We start from the raw sequence: 26626 nt of genomic DNA on the forward strand, positions 1-26626 counted from the left end.
AGAGAATTGAGAAAACCCTTCCTCCTCACGTGAACGCGCATAAGCAAGGGCAAGGGCTAAGGGCCAGGACGAAGGGGGGAATTGGGATTGAGCCTATGCCAGTCTACCCAGTGATCCGACACAGGGGTAAGGGGTTGACACTATGCCAGTCTACCCAGTGATCCGACACAGGGGTAAGGAGTTGACACTATGGCAGTCTACCCAGTGATCCGACACAGGGGTAAGGGGTTGACACTATGGCAGTCTACCCAGTGATCCGACACAGGGGTAAGGGGTTGACACTATGCCAGTCTACCCAGTGATCCGACACAGGGGTAAGGGGTTGACACTATGCCAGTCTACCCAGTGATCCGACACAGGGGTAAGGGGTTGACACTATGGCAGTCTACCCAGTGATCCGACACAGGGGTAAGGGGTTGACACTATGGCAGTCTACCCAGTGATCCGACACAGGGGTAAGGGGTTGACACTATGCCAGTCTACCCAGTGATCCGACACAGGGGTAAGGGGTTGACACTATGCCAGTCTACCCAGTGATCCGACACAGGGGTAAGGGGTTGACACTATGGCAGGTAAATAAAATGTTGGTGAAAACAAGACCTTGATGCTCATGAGTGCCAAGCTCACAACGTGTCACGCTGCGACGCGTTGTGAGCTTGTAGATCTGCTATTTTCAGCATGCAACCAAGTGTAAAATGACTTACACTGGATCTCTTGTCCACTATACTCCCTAACTTTTTAGTCTAGTTTTTATTTATTGACAAAATCGTCCAGTATATTTAGTCTTATAGTTTTAGTCGCATCATAGGTTCCATTTTAGTTTCCATTTAGTTTTCGTCAGTGAAAAGTCATTTTTCGTCTTAGTTTTAGTCGACGAAATCAACACTGGTAGCTATACCATTTGAGCAATTGCTTTTCTCTTCTTTTCACACCAGGGACCCCCAAATAAAAAATGGATTTGACTGTGGACCCCCCCCCCCCAACTGAAACACTAAAATACATAAAATACCTCACTTAGAGAACCACCACCATAGAGCTCTTCATCCCATCAGGCTCTCTCTTCCATGCCACTAAAATAGATTTCACATTAAAAAATGTATAAAACTTTTTTTGTTTTTTGGAGGCGACAGCCCCTCCAACGCCTGGCTTTTTGAAATGAGGTCATATTGGCAGCCAAGTCTATGGACTTTTAATGTTTGTTTTATAGAGCACTTTAAAGGAGCATTCAGTGATTTGGAAAGAAAAACCCGGTCCGCCCCGGTAACAAGATGCGTGCACATGCATGCACTACAGTGGGGGGGGGGGGGGGGCGCGCAGCAGGTCAACACCACATGCACCAAGGCCCGCCCCCGCTCGATCATGAATGGTGGAAGGCCCCTCTCTATCCTGATTGGAAGAAGGCTGGGCCACCTAACCAAAAACGAAACCTAAGTTTTTTTGACCCTCAGGGGTTAACTGGGGACAGGGAGGAACTCCTTGTCAGCACACTATAGTAGGGAGGATTTTCACATAAAAACAAAAAAAAAAGTGTTATTTGAATTATGTGAAATCACTGAATATACCTTTAAACAAGCATTACCAGGCGCCCCTCACTTCACACGAGTGTGATTTTTATTTCTAAAGGATTTTGAATTCTGGAAAATGAGCTACATTTTGAATGTATATTCAAAACATCTAGGTATTGTTTCCTTTTGAAAGATGTGAAATGTATTTCTCCTTTTGGTATGAAGGCTTTCCGTGGCTAAGCTATAAGCGCTAGCTGAGCCGTTACTCTCACTGACCTTAATGTGTGTTCTTTCCAAGCGAGAATATCCAGGTTTCAGTTGGATCTACTTCAAGGTGAATCCGATGGCCATGTTTTTTTTTTCTCTCTAGCAAAAAAAAGAAAAAATGTTTGATTTGGATTTTTGAAGTCTAGTTCTTTAGGCATGTAACGATTTATCGTGAATCATTCATGATAAATTAAAAATTATATTCATAAGAAAATGTATCGTGATGCAAAGAATTGCCAGAAGAAAATACAGCATATTTGTAAGAGAATTCTATTGTTGAAACAACATTTTATACTGTATTGAAACGAGCATGAAAGAGTACGCGGCATTGTTGAAAAAAAATGTAATTACAAAAGAGAAGAAAAAAACAAGTTTTAAGATGTTTCGGTCATTTGTCTTTAATATGTTTTGTTTTTTAAAAATCGTATTAAATTATAGTGTCGTGATTCAAATCGTGAGTTGAGTTGAATCCTTACATGCCTAATCTTCTTTCTTATATCGTATTACTATCTTCCTTCTTGTATGTATCTTTGAATTGAATATCTACGGCTGCTGAACTTATAATAAGCAGCTGTTTTATTTAAATGTTGTCTGTAAAACCAACTCTTCGGTGCTTGGGTTCGGTCTCCCCAGGGCAACCTGCCGCCAGACTACCGCATCAGCCTCATCGACATCGGATTGGTCATCGAGTACCTGATGGGCGGGGCCTACCGCTGCAACTACACCAGGAAGAGGTTCCGGACGCTCTACCACAACCTGTTTGGGCCCAAGAGAGTGAGTCGCTGCACCTCGCTGCACCTCGCATCACAACAGACCACCCCTTCCTTCTAGGGCATTCACTTCTACTCATTTTTACTAGTTGACTAGTTGCCTAGTTTACTAGTCGACTAGTTGTCTAATTACCTATTATGTCAAAATATATATATATTTGTACATAATAAAAATGGTGTACATGGGTGACTAATGACTATAACTATAATCTACCTGATCTTGAGGCCTATACAAAATCACAATCATATCAACTAGTCAACTAGTACCAACAAGGTTGACTAGTGGATTTACTAGTCGACTAGTTGAGTAGTTGCCTAATGGGTGGGTTCCAGGTGGTCCGCAGCTAAATGAGAGTTGGTAACCAAATGGAGCCTTATAAATATCTATCTATATAGCCTCTTTATTTTACGCTCTCAAGAGTTAAATTATTGTTATACATCTTCATTAATTAATTTACAAGAAGCCTGAACAATTTGAGAATGTAGAATTATTAAGTATAGCGTTAATAATCTGGAGATAAGAGGTTCTTTCTAGAATTATTGTGATAACAATTACTCTTGGCTAAATCTCATCAAAATTTGTCTGTAGCTCAAATGCCGAACAAATAATGGGCCTTGATATAAAAATGTTTGAAAACCACTGAAAAGCACATTTAAAAACAATTGTCATTGTACCAAAGTGCTGTCACAGAACAACCACACAACAAATTCAGACAGTACAAGAGCACATAAACATACTACATTATCATAAAAACAATAGATTTTAAAAAGCCAAATAATATATGACGGGCACCGCATGAATGAACATACCGCTGTATGTGGTGGTGGTGCCGAAATGATTTCGGCTCGTCGGACATTTTCATGTGGCACCGAAGCGCCAACTTTATGACATCATATCGTATAGTCTATAGTCCAGAACCGGACCTATTTTGTAAAATAAAATAGCAGTATATGAATCGGCCCTTAATTAGCCTCGATGTGGTCGTTGGGACATCCTGTATAGCTCCTGCAGGTCCGTTGAGGTGCAGGCCCTAGTGGTGTGTGTGTGGTGGGGGGGGGGGGGGGTAATTGACCCTCCGTTGTCAAATTTAGCTCTTGAAACGGGGCTCTTAGATCCTCCAGGCTGTATGGGTGTGTGTGTGTGTTCGTGCGTGCGTCCGTGCGTGTGTGTGTGTGTGCGTGCGCGTGCGTGGTATCTGGTATGATAGAACATACATATCGCCTCTGTCGCGTGGAAACCTCCAAAACGGTCGCTTTTCAAGGATTCAAATTTAAAAAATGGCAAAAGTCGCAGTTCGACGAGCTAAAATAAAAACGAGCTTGTAGATCTGCTAAATACCTTAGAGGCTTTTGTGTGACACAGACAGTGTGGTGTGATCAAGTATGGCGTTAACAATCTGGAGATAAGAGGTTCTTTCTGACCGACGATATAGTGCAGCATGTGGAGCACTGGCGACAGAAGTAGGTGAGTTAAATATGTTGGGGCTGGTTTTAGGCTGCGGCCTCTCGCTCTGCACAGGGAGGTCGACCACTATTTCTGTCACATGTACGTAGCTTTATGTAGGCTGGCCTCTCTACACAGTGTTGCAGCATGCAGCTCACAACGCGAGCATGTATAGATCTATTTTCAGCAAAGGCGGGCATGTGGTGCGACCGCCTTCTTCAGAAGCCAAGTAGAAAACTACTTGGCAGTAGTGTAAAGGAAAGAAAGATAACGCACACAGAGAGAGGCCGACCGGATGCACACACGAGATAAACATGTCTTAAAAGGTATATTGGAGGTGCTTTGATCTGGGATCAGCAGGAATGTAGGGCGATCCAAGCGGGAAGAATATTAAGCATACTGTGTGTATTATTATTATCATCATCTGATTATGATTATGATGATATTGACAAATGTGGAACAATGCATTTGGAAATGTACTGTACCTGCATGGCACTCTGAAATGTCTCTTATACGCTCCTCCTCGCCTCACCGTCTCCATGTCTGCCACACCGGCGCCACAGCAGGTGTGATCGTGCAATGGAATTGTGCACAGCTGTGTCCACGCTGCCATTTCCCTGCGTGACAGCGTGGTGTTGCGTGCGTGCATGCGTGCATGTGTGCGTGCGTGTGTGCATGCATGTGTGCGTGCGTGTGTGCGTGCGTGCATGTGTGCGTGCGTGCGTGCATCAGACAGACAGCACAGGAAAATTGATAAAGCGAGCATGCACGACCAACAAACGAAGATCTGAGAAAAATGGAGCGTAGAGAGAGAGAGAGAGAGGTGGGGGGGAATCTGGAGCTAACATGATTTGTTTGCTTACTGAACATTTTGACAAGTGAAAAATAACTCTTTCTCTCACACACACACACACACACACACACACTCACGCACGCACGCACGGCGCACACACGCACACACACACACACACGAACACACTCACCATGAGAGAACAAAGCTAGATAGAGATATCCACATTCTCCCCACATGAGGATGGAGGCCTGCTGGGATATTTGTACCTTTTACGTTGTGTTGTTCTTGCTCTCCATTAAGAGCGTCTGCTAAACGCCTAACTTGTAAACAGAAAAGCACACACGCCCAAACATTGCACCAGTTGTACACACCCCATGAAGGCTTGAATTCATGCAGCTTTTTGTTTTTCCCCTTTTTTGTTTGCTTTTTTGTTGTATTTCTAAGCCGATCATTTGGCGAACGGAGACTATTTGAGACACCGCTGGTCTTCAAACTGTCGGCTTAGGAATACAACGAAAAAGAACAGAAAAAAAAAACAAATCCTCAAACATATACTGCACTGTACTGTATATGTGCCATGTTGAACTTATAGAGTATAGAGCGCCGAAAGTCCTGACGTCACTCGCTCGTCCCCTCGATTCCCCCTGGTTCACGGAAGTCATTTCTCCATGGAGAATAACATGGAGTCGTCTTAAAATCGTCTAAGCATTGTGGTCCAAAAAGAAACAAGCTGTCTCGGCGTTATTGTCAGGGAGGTGTCTCCGTATCGTTTGTGACAGTCAGTCACTCATATATGATACAGTCTGTTTCTAGTGAAAATGTAACTAATTCAGCAGCGGTAACAATAGCGTTTTCTCTCAGTCAGTTTATTCTTCATATCCATACGAGTGAAATGGCCGGGATGACATGTTTATTTTTCAAACACAGTTCTTATATATGAGGTGATCTAAAATCCCCCTATGGGGATTACAATGCAAATAAGAAGTGCATGAACCCGTGGAGGTGCGACCTCTACCGATATTGACGTCAGACTTCGGTGCTCTATAGCTGCTCTATAAAACGCTTTATCCACAAGCTGTTGTTCATTTTGTCCATTTGTTTGTTTGTTTGTTTGTTTGTTTTTCTTTGTTTGTTTGTTTGTTCTAGCCCAAAGCGCTGAAGCTGCTGGGGATGGAGGTGAGTGCAGCTTCTCTTTCCACCGATGCGATGCGTTGAGAGCTTGTATAAATCAGCTGTTTTCAGGGCATAACCCCTTTAACACTCTTTAGCTGCTGAAGACGCGGCGTATATACGACATGGATTTCTACGCGTATGAAAGATTCTTTCAATGCAAAATGTCGCGTTGAAGTTCAGGAAAAAAGGAGGCAATTCTCTCCTGCTGCTGGCATGGCGGTCTGGAGAGGGTTTTTTTTTTCCTTTTGGAAAGGGCAGGGGTTTAAGCCCCCTTTGATGTCTATGTGTGCACGTGCCTGTGTCTCTGTTTCTGCTATCAAACACAGTTGTCCGGCAGCCGACAGGCTTCTTTTGTTTAAAGTGGGACATTTGGTATATAGGCCTATAGTCTTTTTTTTATTGGCCTAAAATATTGTCTATATACATACGTGCATGAATCCACTTGCTGACCGGCAGTCAGCATTGAGCATTGATTTTAATAGGGGTTTATATGTGACCATACCATTAACATCCTATATAAGGCAATACTTTCACATTTTCATTATGCTTTAAGTAACTTGTGACGTGTCAAACTAGGGGTTTTTCATGATTCTGAATCCATTTCAAGCATTAGTTTTGCACCAAAAAAACACCGTTTTAGCCCAAGGAGTGCTTCCCTGTTTGTATCTTCTAACCTTCAGCTGACAACTGGCTAAACCTCAAAGTGTTCAGCTTTCAAACAAACCATCAATGCCAACACATTGACCTGATGATTTGAGTCAGCGTCCCCAGCTCTTATAGTGCTGCCATTGTTCAGTGATCACAACAACCGTATGATGGTCACGCTAATTCATTGAACCTAAGTGTCACGGTGCGTTCACACGGGCAGAGGCGACGCAAGCCAGCGACATGAAGATGCAAAGATGCATCCGAGTTTGTAGCTGCTGCAAACGTTACAAAGCTAAACAAATGAGACGAACTGGCTTCAACTTCATATACAAAGATACAATGGGACAAATATGCTGTGAATCTTTGTGTCTTTGCATCTGCCCGTGTGAACGCAGCATCAGCACTGGAGCAAGATTATTACTCTGTTACTAATAGGCGTCCGTTTGGTTCCATTTGTACCCAGAGTTACAGAACCGTAAAGGTCAGTTTGGTTCCATTTGTACACTCAGGGTTACAGAACTGTAAAGGTCCGGTTGGATCCCTGAACCCGACATTTGAAACAGCATCATATGCTGTTACGAAGGCTTTCACTTAGAGCTCCATATATGGGGATAACCTATAGTCCCATATATGGAGACAACGGCGATATCCAGCGCTGACATCAGATTAATGTAGAAACCCCAAAGATGGATATACACAGTGGTGACATCGTGACACTAGACTTGCACAGCATAAAAGGGAGATCTTAAAGGTGTAGGGAAAACGGAAATGGTGATCATTTTATGTTGACGTTTCAGACGGTTTCAACATGAAACACCGGTCTGAAGTTACTGAACCAATCAGACGATGGGACGGTAGCTATGCTATACGCAGGAGCATGCGTGTGTGTTTGTTTACAAGTCAGATAGTCGCAGCACGTTTTCGTTTTCAGGAAGTCATAAAAAAATATTTTTATGGACTTTTGATATAAAAACACACAGGGATGAGAATCTTCCCATTTTTTTGGCATCCATTGTTAGGTATGCCCATATGCCACGGATATGGTCTAAAAGTGTGAAAAACGTATTTTCCATTTCACTACGCCTTTAAGACTTGTGGGCCAAATTCACTTCATTCATTCATTCAATTGTGCACAAACTGCAGTGGCGCCTGAACAAAGTGGTGGTGTTAGTCGTGCATGGTGACATATTTGTGTGTGACGTCAGCCCTGAACCCTGCCTAGGCTATATAAAGTGTGATAACTTCATTTAAAACCCCTTTGTTTAAGATTTCAGAAATATTGAGCAAGATTTTTCAGAGAGTGAGTGAGTGAAAAATCAACTGTAAAACATTTACACTCAATCACATCACATCACAGTATAGCAGTCTGTCTGAGAATGAACCACTGCTCCTGTAAGGTATGAGGTCTCCCCAGACTCGGGTCAGCTTTACCGAGCGTCCACATGGCTCAAAGTCTCAGGTCTACCTTCATGAATACGCACAGAGGTCCCACAATGACATGGACTGCCAAATGCAGAGCAATGGCCAGGTCCTCTCAGCCGCATGTCAGACGATCAGCAGCTCTCTAAACAGCCAGAAACACGAAGACACGAACCGACCGAGATCGGGCTGTCATCAACAGCTTACCGAGACCGTTGCACCTCAGCCTGCAGGAGAAGGGAAGACTCAACAGACAACTTACACGGGAAGGAAACCCCACATCTGTGCACACTGTGACAAGAGTTTCAGTGCTTTATGTCACCTGAAGAGACACCAGCGTATCCACACTGGAGAAAAACCCTACCACTGTAAACAGTGTGACAAGAGTTTCAATCAGTCAGGTGACTTGAAGATACACCAGCGTATCCACACTGGAGAAAAACCCTACCACTGTAAACATTGTGACAAGAGTTTCAGTCATACAAGTAACCTGCAGACACACGAGCGTATCCACACGGGAGAGAAACCCTACCGCTGTAAACATTGTGACAAGAGTTTCAATCATTCGGGTCACTTGAAGACACACCGGCGTATCCACACGGGAGAAAAACCTTTCCACTGTAAAGAGTGTGACAAGAGTTTCAGCGCTTTTAACAACCTGAAGACACACCAGCGCATTCACACTGGAGAGAAACCCTACATCTGTAAACAGTGTGAGAAGGGTTTCAAACAGTTGGGTGATTTGAAGTTACACCTGCATGTCCACACAGGAGAAAAACCTTTCCACTGTAAACAGTGTGACAAGAGTTTCAGTGCTTTAAAGAACTTGAAGACACACCAGCTTATTCACACTGGAGGAAAAACCCTACCACTGTAAACACTGAGAAGAGTTTCACAATGTATCCACATGGGAGAAAACCCTACCGCTGTAAACATTGTGAGAAGAGTTTCACAATGTATCCACACGGGAGAACACTTGGTGTCAGAGGTGCCATAAAACAAAAGACGGACATGAAAGCATAGATATTAAAAAAATAGATGCCTCATTGGCCGCTGCAGTTCGTTGGAGCGATGTGTGTTGAAGGAGGGTTGGAAGAATTTACACTGGGAGAGGAAGTACGCCGGAAGTGTGGAAGGCACGTTACGTCACGCTGCCACTCAAGTGATTACTGGCCGGCCAATCACAACGCATCTTTTCCGGGACTTACAGACCCGAACATGCGCTCTGTGACGCATGCTCTTGCTTCCGCTGTGCTTAGCAAGGAATCTCGGGAAAGTGTTGTCCTTCCTTGATCACAGACGCTCCAGTGCCGGAAAGAGAGTCTATGTTTATATGTCTACGTGTGAAACAGCCCCATTAAAACAAAGGAAATGCAACCACCACTATGCATGATGGGATACATGTCCTGCAGTACTCTCTCTGAACGAGAGAGATTCCAATGCTGTTTTCTCACATTAGGAGTTTTAACTTGACTTCAGTTCTATACGCTGTTGTTTCAAAACTATTTACTCAATCTAACAAACCAATTGTTTTGGTGTTTTGCTGTGATTCCCATGCTTTCATATATCATATCGAATTAAATTGATTCTTTGTTTGACCGGGAGCCATCGAATGTCACGGAGGACTGGTGTAAATTCGTCTCTTGAACGGGTACTGGTGAGCAGGTGGACAGCGGAGTTCTGGACAGATTGGAGTTTATTCAGGACTTGAGAGGTGGTGCCATATTTAGATGATGCTCTTGCAGTAATGAAAGCATGGATGAGTGTTTCAGCTGCAGAGAATGACAGACAGAATCGGAGACAGGCAATGTTCTTGAGGTGGAAGAGCGCAGTTTTGGTAAAAAAAAAAAAAAAAGCACAAACCTAACCTTAACCTCACAAGACTAAACCTGAACCCAACCTTAACCTTGTAAAACTAAGCCTAAAGCTGACCTTAACCTCACTACTCTAAACCTAATATACCTTTCACTAGTCACAGTAATATCCATGCAACACTTTTAGTAGTGACTCGTATCATTGAATAATTCTCCACTTATTTGTTATAAAACTCACAACATCCAAAGAATGGCAGAGATCGTCCTCGTGTATTTTATGGGAAGTTATTGAAAAGTCCAATCCCTTATTTCCATCCACAACAGAATTCCTCCTGAGCTTCTCTCAAAAAGGATCCACTTGAAAATAATAAACTGGTTTAACAACACCAAAGAAAATAATAAAAACACGATAGGTTACATTCCTTTACTAAGTTTACGATTACGAAGTTTACGGTAAAAACGTGTGTCGTTCCACTGTTGCATCAGCTCAACTCTGAACTCACTTTCGCTTTTCTCTGATGTCACTGGTCAATTTCACATGCGCAGTTCGCAGCAGTATTACATCGCTCACAAATAATACAGAATACTTGAAAATATATCTTAAAATATTGCAATAAACAATACCTAATATTGGGAAACAAACACTACAACAATATGCAAATGCTAATAATAATAATAATAATAATACTACGTCACCTCGTTATAACGCAACAATAATAAACCAAACATGCAATAATATTGTAAATCCTTCAGAAAGTGTTTTTACGTGCACCCTGCTGAGAAAAGGCTTTAACCCATTCTGACCTGAGATCAGATTCTAAAAATGTCTTCTATGTCAGTCGCTCTTCGATTTTTCAAAAATAGCAGACCTACAAGTTCGTATGAGCTTGTAGATCTGCTATTTTTAAATAGCTAAAGCATAACGTAATGCCAACACCAAAAGGGGTTCCCGCCTAAAACGCTTTAACTGTCCCAGTTTGCTCCAGTGCCTTTCTACACCCATCACAGATATGTGACCAGATTTGACTGAGAGACTGCAATCACGCAACCTCCAGCTTTTCACCAGAGGAGAAAAACTATATGTTGTTTTATCCAAAATGAGTTAATAGCACAGGCTCTTCACATATAGTAGAGCATGTCTGAAATAAGTGTCAGAGCTGAAATCGACATCTAAATATGAAATAAATGCTTAAACATGTAGCTAGGTGTAATTTTAGAGACCACAGAAGTGAACCTTTCTCTGCAAGACATTTACTCCAAAACTGGTGGGTCAAACTGAACAACCAATATGTCAATTTGAAGCTATATGACATGAAAAAACGAAAATCCAATGGCAGTCCCTCAGTCAAATTTGGTCACATATGGGTACAGCCTACATGAAACCCAACGTTCGTCAAACCATATCTAAACCCAGGTATATTTTACCCCCCCCTCCCCCCCAGTAGGAATCGAACCCGGGACCTCCTAGCTGTGAAGCGACGGCATCAATACCGAATGTGCCAACGTGCCCCCCGAGAAAATAATAATCGTTTGTACTGTAGAATCAGTGCAGTATGATGAAGCGTTTGAAAGGGGAAATCGCCATGAGGAGGAATATCCGATTTCCTCCGCGAGTGATGGTCTGATGTGATGTCTGCGTGGACCTTTTTTCATGTGCTTAATTCAAAGCGAGGCCGTCCAGTCAAATGGTGGAGAGCGCCCTAAGCGGCCTTCTGGAATCACTTACAAATGCACAATATCCATCAATCCGTCCAGCGTCTGGAGGCCATGTATAAATGTTTGATGACTGCACTCGAGGTATGGATATTATGTATGACTCATACGTTATGACGTCTGAGCGATGCGCTGCATGGGAGACCTCTGTTTGCATTTGGCAAAGGGGCCAAACCCACCCACCTGAATGGGATTACCAGGGACATGCACACATAGAGCTCAAAGGGAGCCCCTGCACTTTTACACCCGTCTGTAAAAAAAACTGCGCTCTCCAGACCACGAATGCAGCATTTACTATGGTGAAAGAAATGCAAAATGCCACTCCTCTTCCTTTCCATGCCATGAAGGCAGCATTCAGAATAATTGCTTTTTTCCTGAACTTGAGCGCAGCATTTCGCGTTGAACAAATGTAAATGTAAAGCGCCTTGGTTAAAGGAGCTATATAAATGCACCATTTGTAGATCTAGGCTAGAGCAGCTTCAGTGGGGTTTTTTTAAATATATTTTTTATCCCACGATTTTGTAACCCATTTTTCACCCCTGTGTCAATCATCTAATGTGATCCTGGGCTCTACACACTCCTCCGCCAACCTGGGGAGAGCAACGGACTTAACTCATGCTTCCTTCATGCCTGAGTGTCCAAGTTGCTCCTTTACACCTGACAGGGGGGAGTTTCCCTGGTTGGACGTAGCGCGTGGAAGGAACACGTTATTCCAACCAGTTCCTTTCCCCTCCATCAGGCGCCCCGGCTGGCCAGGGGGAGGCAGTTTAGAGACCAGGATTACTGCATGTTTTTTGTGAGGGTACCTACCCTAGGGGACACGGGGAGAACATGCAAACTCCACACAGCTTCAGTGCTTTATTTCGAATGCATTTTTTTATTCATGTTGTAAGTTTTGACCCCGAATTTCTCCTCCCCCCTCTGTGACGCGCACGCAGGACGACATGCCCATCCGCAGGGGTCGCCAGAAGACCACGCGCAAGCGCGAGGAGGAGGTGGACATCGACCTGGACGACCCCGAGATCAACCACTTCCCCTTCCCCTTCCACGAGCTGATGGTGTGGGCCGTGCTGATGAAGCGCCAGAAGATGGCGCTGTTCTTCTGGCAGCACGGCGAGGAGGCCATGGCCAAGGCGCTGGTGGCCTGCAAGCTGTGCAAGGCCATGGCGCACGAGGCCTCGGAGAACGACATGGTGGATGACATCTCCCAGGAGCTCAACCACAACTCCAGGTGAGTGCCATCTTCAACCGCTTATCCGGAGTCGGGTCGCGGGGGCAACAGCTCCACCAGAGAGATCCAGACTTCCCTCTGCAGAGCAACATTAGTGACTTCCTACTGGGGGAGGCGTTCCAAGGCCAGTGAGTGTATCTGATTGCATTAGATGACGTTAAGCAACTTTTCCACTCACTTTGCTACTCGATTTGCCACTCGATTTCCCATTCAGTTTATGCATGCGCATACCCTCTATTTGGCTGATGCGTGATGCCGCTAGTGAGCCAGTCAGTGCAACATGGTCTTCATGACATGCCGGCCCATAATACACAGGCACACACAATCAGTCGGTCCACATTCAGAGCGTTGCGTTGCTCGGCATTCAGCCAATACAACGGCGGACGTCGTGGCTTTTTTTTCTCCAGGGTTCGCAGAGAGGTGTGTCGCGGTCCGGTCGTGGACTGCGGTCCGCCTGTTGAGGACCGCTGCTATAGGCTATAGCCTATTGACAATTCCGTCAACAGATAAGAACTAGACCAAAATGTCACGGTGGGGACTAGTGGAGAAGAGATCTATAAAACGGAACTATAAAAGACAAGTCATTTTAATGCCTGGTTGCTCCTGGTTGCTCCCTACGCACCCCAACCTGCACCTTTTCCCAATATTCATCTATTTTTGGCTCTAAAAACCTTTCCACAAGATTGGCCTCACAAGGTCCGCTTGTGGGGATATCTGGCCCTCATAAATACCTCTCTCACGCTCGTGTGTGTGCACGCACTGTGCACACATCGCTCGCACACACACACACACACACACGCACACGTTCACACTGTCGCACACACACACACACACACACGCACACGTTCACACTGTCGCACACACACGCACTCGCACTGTCGCACACACGCACGCACACACGAAGTAGAGGTATTTTCTTGGTTCTTACGTGTACTGTAACTCATGGAATGTTTTCTGTGCTGAAATATTGATGCAGTGTTGAGCTGGGATACATATCCAACTACCCTAGCTTACGCACGCACGCACGCACACACACACTCTCTTCCATCATTCCCTGAACAGTAAAACAGTTTGGACGTACCAGTTTCCCACACAACAATGAGGATAATTTACACTGTATAATACACAGTACATGCCTATGGTTTCCCTGCATTGTGACCTGCTTTACTTATACTGTCAGTGGTGGAACAAGTACTTGTTTTGCTTAAGTATCAATATGGCAATGTAGAACTCTGTTACAAGTAAATGTCCGGAATTTAAAATGCACTTGTAATAAAGTGCATTTTACAAGTAAAAGTATTCATTATGCAGAATGTCTAATTCAAATGCATACAAATTAGTGATGCACCGAATATTCGGCCACAGAAAATATTCAGCAGAAAATGGGCTAAAAATGCATTTTCGGCCTATTCGGTTTCGGCCTGAATAGGCAGAAAATGTATCACCGAATAGTTTATGCAATGAATGCATTCAAAAGAGCTGAATAAATGTTTTATGGACCTATAACAGTGATTATTATTTAAGTTATGTTTTGCCATAACCATTTCTTTTGCCATAAAGCAGGTCGCTTTAAGGTACGGCCATGACAGCAATCTTAGGAAAAAAAGATATATAATATTAATCATATTAGGATATTCGGTTTCGGCCAAAAAAAATCCTTTCGGTGCATCCCTAATACAAATATTTTGAAAATAGACGATCTCCAAGCTCACAATGTGCCACATCACGACACACTGTGAGCTTGTAGATTTTCAAAGTGTAAAATCAGTCATCACGACGGCATCAAGGCATCAAAGTGTAAAATGACTTATACTGGATCTCTTGTCCACTAGTCCCTTCCTAACATTTTAGTCTAGTTTCTATTTGTTGACGAAATTGTCAATACATTTAGTCTTAGTTTTAGTCGTCATAGATTAGTTTTCATGTAGTTTCCATTTCGTTTTCCTCAGTGAAAAAAGGTAGTCTCTAGTTATAGTAAAGTACAAATACCTAAAAAATTTACTCAAGTACAGTACTTAAGTAAATGTACTTAGTTGGTACTGTACTAGTTTTTCCGCCACTGTTTACTCTACTGTCTGTGTGTATCCCACTGAGCCTTAACGACACACATAGAGAACAGCTAACGACATGACGCACCCTCCCACACACACACACACGAGAACAGCTAACGACATGACGCACCCCCCCACACACACACACACACACACACACGAGAACAGCTAACGACATGACGCACCCCCCTCCTGTGACGACATGCATGCTCGTTATTCAACGACGTGCATGCTCTGACAGACAGACAACTTTCCATTGGTTCAATATTTTTGACACACAGACGTAAAGGGTGTTCAATAGCACTGATTTATGCAAAACAAAATCAAAAACCTCAAAAATGGAGTCATGAGGGTTTCCTCCCGACAGCAACGTACATAAAAAAAGAAGAAAGAAAATGAATCATACGTAAGCTAAGAACAGTGGAATATCTATTTAATGAAACTATACGTATACACTATAGAGTGAATGTCTACATCAAAAATGCTATTCGAGTTAGATAAGTTGAGCATACGCCTATAAGGTCGTCAGGCTATAGGGCAAGTGCTACGGCAATTATATTGGATACGGAATGCGAAAAGAAAAGAAGACAAACATCTCCAGGAATGCAAGGCTCCATGGAGTCATTTTCCACTACATTGATAAAACATATAGCCAAACAATAGTCCCCGACGGAATTAAGTATACGGCACATATCGAGCATTAATTAATTCCAACGAAGACATGTTCTTTTTGGTCTCCGTCTCTGCATCGTCCTCTCCAGGGACTTGTAATGGTGGCTCCACAGGGACCTTACGGAGATGTAGGAACTGTCATTTATTTTTGCTATATTTACACGTATTACTGGCTTATTCAGGCAGTATTTAGTGAATATTTAGAGAGCACACAACGTAAGCAGTGTTTGTTTGAGTAACGTAATGTGCATGCTTTAGGGCAGGGGTGCCCGCATTCTTTTGACTTGAGAGCTACTTTCAGCAAAACAAGATCCACCCACCGAACAATTACCCCATTGCTGAAAACAGTTTAAAAAATGTACCTGAAGGGGCTTTGGAATTGCGGTGCTGGCGTTACATTTAAGACAAACACACTCGGAACGAGATATAGAGGGGGAGATTGGAATTGGTACGGTTTTGTTTTGTATAACTTACAGTATGTAATGCTTGTGCGGCAACACTCCTGAAAACATACTATTTCATTGTGGGTTTGAGCTGACAACACCTATTTGATGTCAGTCAATGAAGTCGCCTTTTAATTTAAGTGACAGATGCCTTTAGTTTTTTTTTTTCCTTTTTTTAATTATATACATTTAGGGGCATGTCATGTGATCTGCATGTTTCTGTACATGTAAACATTGTCAACAAACATATAAATCAATCAATCTACCTGCACAGCCTTTTGATCTACCTTTTGGGGTTCACGTCATCGATCGTGTTCACTAAACGTAAAAAAAAACATTATTTTCTTCAAAATAAAGTGTTGATTTTGTCAAATTGCAAATATATAGCGGACCTACATAAGCTTGTTGATCAGCTATCAGCAATTTCTTTGGGACGCGACCCTGCACTCTTTAGCTACTGGAGAAAGATGCAGGCGTTTTTTACGACATGGATTTCTACACAGAGGCCAAATTCTTTCAACGCAACATGCTGTGTTCAAAGTTCAGGAGAGTTCGGAAAAAAAGGCAATTCTTCTGAGCGCTGTCTTCGGAGTTTGTTAAGCCCACCACACACCGTCTGCGACCGTGTGCGGCGCGGCGCGTTGCTGCGCGGCGCCGCCTGGAAAATAGAACTGTGTTCTATCGGCGCGCCGGGCGGCGCGGCTCCGCGCGGCGGACGGAGCCGGTGTGCGTTAGGTTCATTGAAAATAATGGAGGCGGCTGTGCGCGCCGCGCGGCGCCGCGCGGGGGACGCAGCCGGTGTGTGTCGGGCTACAGACATACTAACAGTCTGACAGGCATTAGTCCGACAACATTGTCACTCCCGAACATGCGCGGCAGGTTAAAACGAACCCATGGCTTCCCGACATGCGTGGCAGGTTAAAACTAACCCGCGGCTCCCGACATGCGTGGCAGGTTAAAACTAACCCGTGGCAGTGCGGGTGAGTGCTTAGGTAGTTAGCCCCCCCACACACACACACACACACACACATGCACACACACACATACATGCGCGTGCACACAGATCTCATTTATATATGTCTATCATATTTCACGCATCCTCATTGTCTGAAGACATTCCTGACTCCATTGGGGAGGTGATGGTCCTCGCCGCGACCCCTGCAGTCACTCCAAACGTCACAGACGTCGTTAAATTAGTCACTTATAAAATTTGACAGCAAATTATGGGGACATTTTTTATTACATTATGATGTCGGAGTGTCCTACTGTCGGTTCTGGAAATAACAAAATGTGTTGATATGAAACACTTGGTTTAAAGACATGGATGTGTTGCTGCCTCCGGAAGGAATGCTGTTGAATGAATGATGAATTCAGGGCCCTCTCTGATGTGCCATCAGGCATCATTTTGAACAAAGAAGTGCTTTTGAGACATAACGGGCAGTGGTGGAAAGTAACTAGGTACATTTACTTAACACTACTGTACTGAAGTACAATTTGGAGGAATTTGCACTTTTACTTTATTCATTTACAATTTCTACTCCTATTTTGGTTGTTATTATCACAAAACATGCATTAACCACTTCAGCCATTTCCGTTTAGGCCAATTTGAAAATAGCCGATCTTCACGCTCATACAATGCCTTGCGATGTGATGCATTGTGAGCTTGTAGATCTGCTATTTTCAGAAGACTATAGCTGTAAAACATTCTTGCATATTGAGTATACTTTCTACGTTTGGTACTCATTACATTTAGATACCAATACTTTTGCACTTTTACATGTACTACCCGTAACAGAGTATTTCTATATTGCAGCATTGATTCCTTTTACTGCAGGTAAAAAACACTGGGGTGCGTTCTCCACCACTGGTCACGGGTATCACTGAAAAAGGGAAAAAAGCCGGCACTCCCACAGGGCTGCTGCTGCCGTGGAGCTTGCTGAATAAGTCCAATTATAGTTTGAGGACGGCCATGTTTTTACAGTATAGGTCAACCTTAACCCATTCTGAACGGGAACCCATTTTGGTGTTAGCATCATGTTATGCTTTAGCTATTGAAAAATAGAAGATCTACAAGCTCATAGCGCGCCACCGAGTGGCGCGCTACGAGCTTGTAGGTCTGCTATTTTTGAAAAATCGAAGAACGACTGTGACATTTTTAGAATCTGATCTCAGGTCAGAATGGGTCAATCAGAACAGTGTGTGTCCAGTGGAAACCTCGTATGAATCTGATCTCAGGTCAGAATGGGTTAAAAGTTGGCTGCGGAACGGAGACTTTAATAGACTGCATTACTGAAGAGCTGGCAGGCTGTGAGGCATCGTGTCGGTGCTATAACCCATTCAGGACGGGAACCCATCTCGCTGTTTTAACCCATTCTGACCTGAGATCAGATTCATACGAGGTTTCCACTGGACGTACACACTGGTCTGATTAACCCATTCTGACCTGAGATCAGATTCTAAAAATGTCAGTCGTTCTTCGATTTTTCGACCACTGACATTAGAAACATGTTTTTTTTCTTCAGAAAACTGTTAGGATTCAGAAGACATTTTGTAGAATCTAGTGTCGGGTCTAAAGGGGATAATCCACTGTAACCACTGTGGGAGGGTGATCAAGGGTTCTATTCCATGAAGAACAGATCATATACAACAAGCCTGGCCCAGAGCCACAGCGTATGTACCTTAGAGTATATATTAATAGAGTCGTCACCGGATTTCTCCTCCCATCCACTTGCATTAAGTTGCTCTAAAGCGCATGAGGCGATTTCACTCCTCCTCCCGGGTAGGAACAGAGTGCATTCTGTGATGGATTGGACCCAAACACATGAACGCGCTGGCCGTTGACTATCATTGCACTCGTTCACCTATGAAACAGCGCTCACGCGTCATTGCCCCATAACGTGAACGTGCGCAATGATAGTCAAGGGACCAGTGCTGGCTCGAGCTGCAATACCAAATTCGGCAACGATGTCCATTTCGCCTCAGGGTTTCCTCCGGGTGCCGTCTCTATTAATATATATATACTCTAAGCACGCTCTAGAGGGGCGGGCGGCCTGGCCCAGCCAGTGTGCTTTCTGGTCTAGAGGGGCGGGCGGCCTGGCCCAGCCGGCGTGCTTTCTGGTCTAGAGGGGCAGGTAGCCTGGCCCAGCCAGCGTGCTTTCTGGTCTAGAGTGGCGGGTAGCCTGGCCCAGCCAGCGTGCTTTCTGGTCTAGAGGGGCGGGCGGCCTGGCCCAGCCAGCGTGCTTTCTGGTCTAGAGGGGCAGGTAGCCTGGCCCAGCAGGCGTGCTTTCTGGTCTAGAGGGGCAGGTAGTCTGGCCCAGCCGGCGTGCTTTCTGGTCTAGAGGGCTGGGTAGCGCAGCATGGAGCAAGCGCTGGAGAATACTGGTTTCACCGATCTGAGCGTTTTTGGACACACCGACTTATGTGTCTATCCCAAAGGTCAAATTAGTCTTCGTGATTTTGGGGGATAAACAATTACTTCAAGAACAGATGTACAATTGCGTGTGTTTGTGTGTGTGTGTGTGTGTGTGTGTGTGTGTGTGTGTGTGTGTGTGTGTGTGTGTGTGTGTGTGTGTGTGTGTGTGTGTGTGTGTGTGTGTGTGTGTGTGTGTGTGTGTGTGTGTGTGTGGCTGTGTGTGTGTTTGTGTGTGTGTGGCTGTGTGTGCGGTGCGGTGCGGTGCGTGCGTGTTCCAGAGAGTTTGCCGTGCTTGCGGTGGAGCTGCTGGACCAGTCCTACAAGCAGGACGAGCAGATGGCCATGAAGCTGCTCACCTACGAGCTGAAGAACTGGAGCAACGCCACCTGCCTGCAGCTGGCCGTGGCCGCCAAGCACCGCGACTTCATCGCGCACACCTGCAGCCAGATGCTGCTCACCGACATGTGGATGGGCCGCCTGCGCATGCGCAAGAACTCTGGACTGAAGGTAAGGAACACGTGTGGATGTGACGCCTGTGCATGCGCAAGAACTCTGGACTGAAGGTAAGGAACACGTGTGGATGTGACGCCTGCGCATGCGCAAGAACTCTGTCGTTACTTCTGTCAATGACTTGCATGAGAGTGGGAGAGGTGGTGGAGTTAGCTGATTTTTAGAAGACAGTTTGAGTGTCCAATGGAGTTAAGTTAAATGTTTTTTACTACTTTCCATTGGTTCGATATTTTCGAAACAACACACAGACGTAAAGGGTGTTCAATAGCACTGATTTATGGAGGGGGAAAAAATCTAAAACCAAAAAAATTGAGTTATGAGGTTTCCTCCCGACAGCAACGATATGCAATGCGCACAATAAGCCGGTCTGTTTTCAACAAGAGCCATTAGAGCGTCGCAGTCCCTACCAGGACCCAGGAAACTATTCCCAGTTCATTTCCTCATAGACATTTCAAAAAGTATTCATTTAAAGACCTGTTAAGCCTCGTACAAAGCCAACTGGAGTTGTGACAAATCATGACAACAAACACAATTGTTTGGGCCAAACAAATAATTAGAAAGAAGAAGAAAAACACTTTTTTGTTGTTTTTCTTCTTTGTAATTATTTATTTGGTCCAAAATATTGTGTTTATTGTCATGATTTGTCACGACTCGAGTTGGCTCTGTCCGCGGCGTAACCGTCTTTAAATAAATACTTTTTGAAAAGTCAATGGGAAAAATGCATTGGGACTCATTTCCTGGGTCTGGCGTCGTCATGAAAGGGGGCGGGGCTGCAGCGCTCTATAGTCCTGTTCTGAAATGTGGGTGAAGTGTGTGTGGTCAGAGGTGAAAGGTCACAGTTATTTATAATCAGGAGCTGAACTGGGAATATCAGAAGAGATTAACTCATTTTACAGTGCACGCACCCACGCACGTGTGCACGCACAGATCAGGGAAAAGAGAGTAATGAGCAGACTGGGTCAGATGGCTGGGTCGCCCTCACACAGGTGCTGAGAGAGAGAGAGACAGAGACAAACAGAGTACACTACTTAAGTAATGTACTGTACAGTAATGTAACTACATGACTGTAGGAATGTATACAGTTACTTTCCTCCACTGTTCCTAATAGGCTACTCTGTTTATAGCCTGTATGCCCGGAGGAGAGGCTCACCTCTTACCGACTCCTCATGGGCAGGTGTTTAGTGTCCTTAATTATTAAGTCTTAATAATCCATGTGATAAGGTGGTTGTTTAGTGTCCTTTAATAATCCATGTGATAAGGTGGTTGTTTAGTGTCCTTTAATAATCCATGTGATAAGGTGGTTGTTTAGTGTCCTTTAATAATCCATGTGATAAGGTGGTTGTTTAGTGTCCTTTAATAATCCATGTGATAAGGTGGTTGTTTAGTGTCCTTTAATAATCCATGTGATAAGGTGGTTGTTTAGTGTCCTTTAATAATCCATGTGATAAGGTGGTTGTTTAGTGTCCTTTAATAATCCATGTGATAAGGTGGTTGTTTAGTGTCCTTTAATAATCCATGTGATAAGGTGGTTGTTTAGTGTCCTTTAATAATCCATGTGATAAGGTGGTTGTTTAGTGTCCTTTAATAATCCATGTGATAAGGTGGTTGTTTAGTGTCTTTAATAATCCATGTGATAAGGTGGTTGTTTAGTGTCCTTTAATAATCCATGTGATAAGGTGGTTGTTTAGTGTCCTTTAATAATCCATGTGATAAGGTGGTTGTTTAGTGTCCTTTAATAATCCATGTGATTTGGATCATGCATATTACTTGGTAAATGTTTCTTTTGGATAATATAACATTTCATTCAATGAAAATTCAAAATGGCATTTTTCAGACTGGTTAAATATGGATGATCTCTGTGTTGATAGTATTGATGCAGAATTTGAATTAGGAACTTTTAATGCGTGTTTAGGGCCTGCAGTTTTTTCTGTGCGTTAGTTTTTTTTTGCCTATGCCCAGCTTTGATCGTTTGTGTGATAGCTGGGAGGAAATTCATGCAAATCGTGACAAGTTTTTGACGTGTAGGGACAACATTTAGCGGACATTTTACCTAATTTCTCCTTTAATTGTCAATGGCAAATATTGAGACGTGTGGGGGGAAAGCTTGCATATAGGAGGGGAAAATGCCATTCATTCAGGTATTGTTAACCTTTGGGTGTGCTAAATTAGAATAATATTTTCGGGGGGAAAATATTCTGGAAAGGCATCATTTTCAAGATGGTGTCCATGATGGCAGAGAGGTAAATGTTAGCTAATGTGTCAGATTGACTCGTCAACCGTTAGTCCCGCCCCTTTTATATAGGTCAACCGGAAGTCCCGCCCCCCTTTTATATAGGTCAACCGGAAGTCCCGCCTCAATTTATGTAACTGAGTTATGTCATGGGGTTAAAAAAGGCGGGAGGGAAAAGAGCGGGAATATTGTTTATGTAATAGATCAGCACATTTTTTTTGGAGGGAAAGAGTTAACCGGTTAAAACAGGTTTTAACAGGTTTAACTCCTCCTCCTCCTCAGCCAGCCTTTAAATACTGTAGACAGGGTTGGATTAGAGAGCAGAAAATAAATGAGAAGGAAGATGGCGTCTAAGGGTTTGATCTACTGCGGTAGTGATAGGAATATCTGGCAGCTGACCCACTCACGAAGACTGATATGCCAGTACATGAAATTATACAGTGATTCAGCATGCGTTACCTTGAAGACCCTTGAAGCTGGAGAGGGCATGTTTGAGGACAATCTGCGAGACCTGCGTGTGTATGCTGGAGAATTTGAAGCATTGAAGGGGTCAATCCTGGAGTTCTGCGATTACCTACAGGCTGGTCGAATGGAGCAGTACAGGGAATTCAAGCGTTCTCAATTGGTCGATGTGGATTCGAAGGCTACTGGACGTGGAGGGAGAGAGCAGGCCTTCCTTGTCGACTGTTCCAGATCACATACATGGCTTTTGGTGAGATTCAGGAAGGATGGTTCAAATTCAGAACTCTTCCCGATCAATGTCATGCAGAAGGAGAGTGGATATCCGATCCATCTAGCGTTCCATATGGATGACATCTGGATTGTGCGCCAGTTAATGAAAGACCTGGAGGTTTACTTCGAAGATATGAGACCAGAATGTAGGAAAATGAGTCTGCTGGAGAAACGTTTCATTGAAGGAAAACTGTGGGATGAGAATATGAGAGATGGCAATAAGAAGAGGAAAACAGCAAGACGTGTGCAACTCAATAGTGCTATGGTTCTAGCCACTGTCAGGGAGGAGGCTGAGGTTAACAGGGGTTATGATGCTGATCTGGAAACGGATGGAGCAGACTGTGTCATTGTGGGCTAGAATCTAGATTCTACTCCAGCAGCTATATAATTCTTCCTGCTCAAAAACTATATAGGGTTACGATTAGACTTCTGGACATTCAGACATTCAGACTTCCCTGCTTATCAGCATGGTGACAACGCAGCTATTCATTAAATTAAATTAAATAATTAAATCTACACCATCTCTCTGTTAAATTCAACTCTAACCATGGATCAGCCTGAAGGTCTGATTGGTGAGCTCTTTCTGGAGACTATAAAAGCCGGAATTGATTCAGTGTTGGATGATGAAATTAAGTCTATATGTAATTGTTGTCAAAATTGCCGCTCAGCTCAGCAGGAGCATCCCTATCTGGACCCTCTTGAGGAAGACTTCAGATCATTGATGAAGAGAGTTTGGACAGTGTGTTTCATTCCTGGATTTGTACGTCTTTTCCGTTCTTTTTACATCTGCAGGTAGAATCCAAGGAGTCTGTGAGGTTATTATTTTTGAGCTGGAGAATTCTACTGATATTTAAGAAAAGCATTATTGTAGGTTAGAATCTAGGTCAAGGGTTAGGGTTGATCGTAACCCTCTCTCTAACATAGCCCCCTCCCATATTTACTATAACTCCTCCCATATCATGCTATTACATAATTCATTCAGCCGAAAACTGTATATAAGAGGGCTAGACTTGTAGGTGTTCAGACATCCCAGCTTTTCAACATGGTGCTATTCAGTGAAGACGAAAACGCATGTCAAGAAGATCCTAGAAGCGAGGGCTATGATGATTCTTTCAACCCGTTCAATATTTACGAATCTAACCCCAGTGGACTCATGTTTTACCGGCGCCATGAGTACAATGGACCCCCGCCTCCTACGATGTTCAGTTCTGAAATGGTGGATGGCCTCATGCCTATTTACGAATCTAACCCATCTCCTTCAAATAACCATGCAGGACTGTGTAGTGACAACTTTCTGAAGACAGTAAAAAGTGGAATTGTCTCAATTTTACCTATCGCCCTGGGTGAACAGATGAAGGAAACCTGTTATGGATGCCAGACAGACCACCCTTCTCAGACACAGCATCCATGTCTGTACCCTATTGAGAGTGGCTACTACAGAGAGCACTTCAGAGCATTGGTGACGAAGGTGTGGACTGAGCGTTTTATTCCTGGACTCGTTCGTCTTCTGCAAACTCGGGGTTTCTTTATGTCATCTACAGCCCGACTCCAAGGAGTCTGTGAAGCTATTCTTTATGAGCTGCAGAATTCTTCTGATATTCAAGGGAGCATCAATGAAACCCTGGCGGAGTTGGTTGGGGATGATCCGTTAAAGAAAGCTGATATGGACAACTTTGTCACTTTCTGGATGTACAAGGCTGCTGTGGATGGTGATGAGGAAGAAGCAGAAGGAGTAGAAGAAGAAGAAGAAGGCGCTGCTCCTGCAGCCTAATAAGACTATGGGGGATGATTTTGAATAATATACTCAATATACTACGTTCATATATTATTGTTATTATATATATATATATATCTTTTTTTTGAAATGATGAAATAATATTCCATGTATTATGTGTAATGAAAAATAAAAAATAAATCACATGTTGTGTACAATGGAATAACTGTGTAGGCTGACATTATTTTTTGTACAGTTGTCTGCATATACATCTTGTAGTAGTAGTGTGCATAGCTCATTCGGTAGAACATTGTGATACTATGACTTCAAAGAAGGTCCAAAGGGTAATGGAGCGGATATACTATGATCCGAGCGATCCTGGTTCATATGGTGGAGTGGAAAAATTGACTGAGGCTGTAAAAAAGCATACAGGAAGAAAAGCTAAAGCTGAACATATCAAAGAGTTTCTATCTGGACAAGACGCTTACACTCTTCATCGTGCGGCTAGAAAAACCTTTCCTAGGAATCGTGTGTTTGTTCCACGTGCATTATACCAATTCCAGGCCGATCTCGTAGATGTCAATGCGTTATCGAAACATAATGATAATTACAAGTTCTTACTCACAGTAATAGACCTGTTCTCTAAAAAAGCCTGGGTCCGACCTTTGCAAAACAAGACTGGTCTGCATGTGACAGCTGCCTTTAAGACTGTTCTGCAGGAGAGTGGAATCCCTCTCAAAATCCAAACAGATGCTGGCGGAGAATTCTTCAATAAACATTTCGACACACTTATGAAGAAACATAAAATTATACATTTCGCTACAGGGAGTAATCTGAAATCGCAAACAGTTGAGAGATACAATCGTACTCTTAAAGAGCGGATGTGGCGATATTTTACTGCTAAGAATACACACAGGTATATAGAAGTTCTTCAGGATTTAGTTCATAGCTATAATAATAGCTATCACAGCAGTATCAAAATGAAACCAGTTGAGGTTACTGCTGAAAACATGAGCATTGTGTTTGAGAATTTATATGGAAATATACCTATAAAGAATGTATTAGTCAAATATAAATTCAGAGAAGGTGATATAGTGCGTATTTCAAAATTCAGATCTGTGTTTGATAAGATGTATGAGAAATCATTCACTGATGAACATTTCATAGTTAATGAGTGTATCCCTCGGGAGCCAGTGGTATATAAAGTGAGGGATATACATGGTGAAATTATTAAAGGGACATTCTATGAGAAAGAGTTGCAGAAAGTGAAAATGTCGCCTAGTAGAACTTTCCAGATAGAGCAAATCTTAGATACGAAGATAAAAAATGGCCATAAGATGGTTTTAGTCCAATGGCGTGGATGGCCGTCACGCTTTAACTCCTGGATAGCATTTAAAGACGTTTTGGATATTGAGAACGACAAGAAGAAGAAGAAGAAGCAGAAGAAGAAGAAGAAAACAGCTGATCCACAATCCTAATGAAAAGCTGACAATTTCATTGTGAGACACTCAGTTCGAAAAACACACTGCTGCCGGAAGGATGGAGGAAAATAAATCTTTCTATCTGACATTACCGTCAAATGCATGTCAGAACATCTTTCCAGACAATACTAGTTCCGATTATGCAATAACGCTGTCACAGTCTATAGAATTACAAGGTCGATATGAGGTAGCATTAGCTGAAATTATGTACTGTCATACCTGGAATAATATTGTCAACAAAGAGTGTAGTTTTCATGTAATGAATCACTCTTTAAATGTATATAATCAACCTCCCTTGATTCTGAAAATTAAATCAGGTCATTATGAGAACATTAGCAAACTGGTAATAGAAATGAATACCATGTTTTCTGATTCAAAGTTGAATATATCTGTAGAGTATAATTCCGTCCTTAAAAAGGTGGTTTTCCATGCTGCAGATATATATTCAATAAGATTTAAGGGTGCCATGGCATACATGGTAGGTTTCGAACCAGGTGTATGGGTGAGACTAAAGAAGCTGTATATTCCACAACTCCCGAGTGATATACACACGGGTCAATATTGCTTTTACGTCTACAGCAATATTTGTGAGGCTCAACATTGT

General features: G+C 43.3%; 1 protein-coding gene across 1 annotated transcript in view; it reads left to right on the forward strand.

Annotated features, from left to right (window-relative positions):
• The window catches only part of trpm3 (transient receptor potential cation channel, subfamily M, member 3), a gene marked incomplete at both ends in the record, with an annotated part of 280992 nt that overhangs the window by 197960 nt on the left and 56406 nt on the right, over nt 1-26626 (forward strand). Inside the window, 5 exon segments of the mRNA XM_080765825.1 lie at nt 1804-1839; nt 2406-2546; nt 5926-5955; nt 12485-12777; nt 19634-19862. Coding sequence (XP_080621951.1) covers nt 1804-1839; nt 2406-2546; nt 5926-5955; nt 12485-12777; nt 19634-19862 — 729 coding nt within the window.

This window comes from Protomyctophum bolini, assembly GCF_963924005.1.
Source record: "Protomyctophum bolini genome assembly, chromosome: 6".
Classification (NCBI taxonomy): Eukaryota; Metazoa; Chordata; class Actinopteri; order Myctophiformes; family Myctophidae; genus Protomyctophum; species Protomyctophum bolini.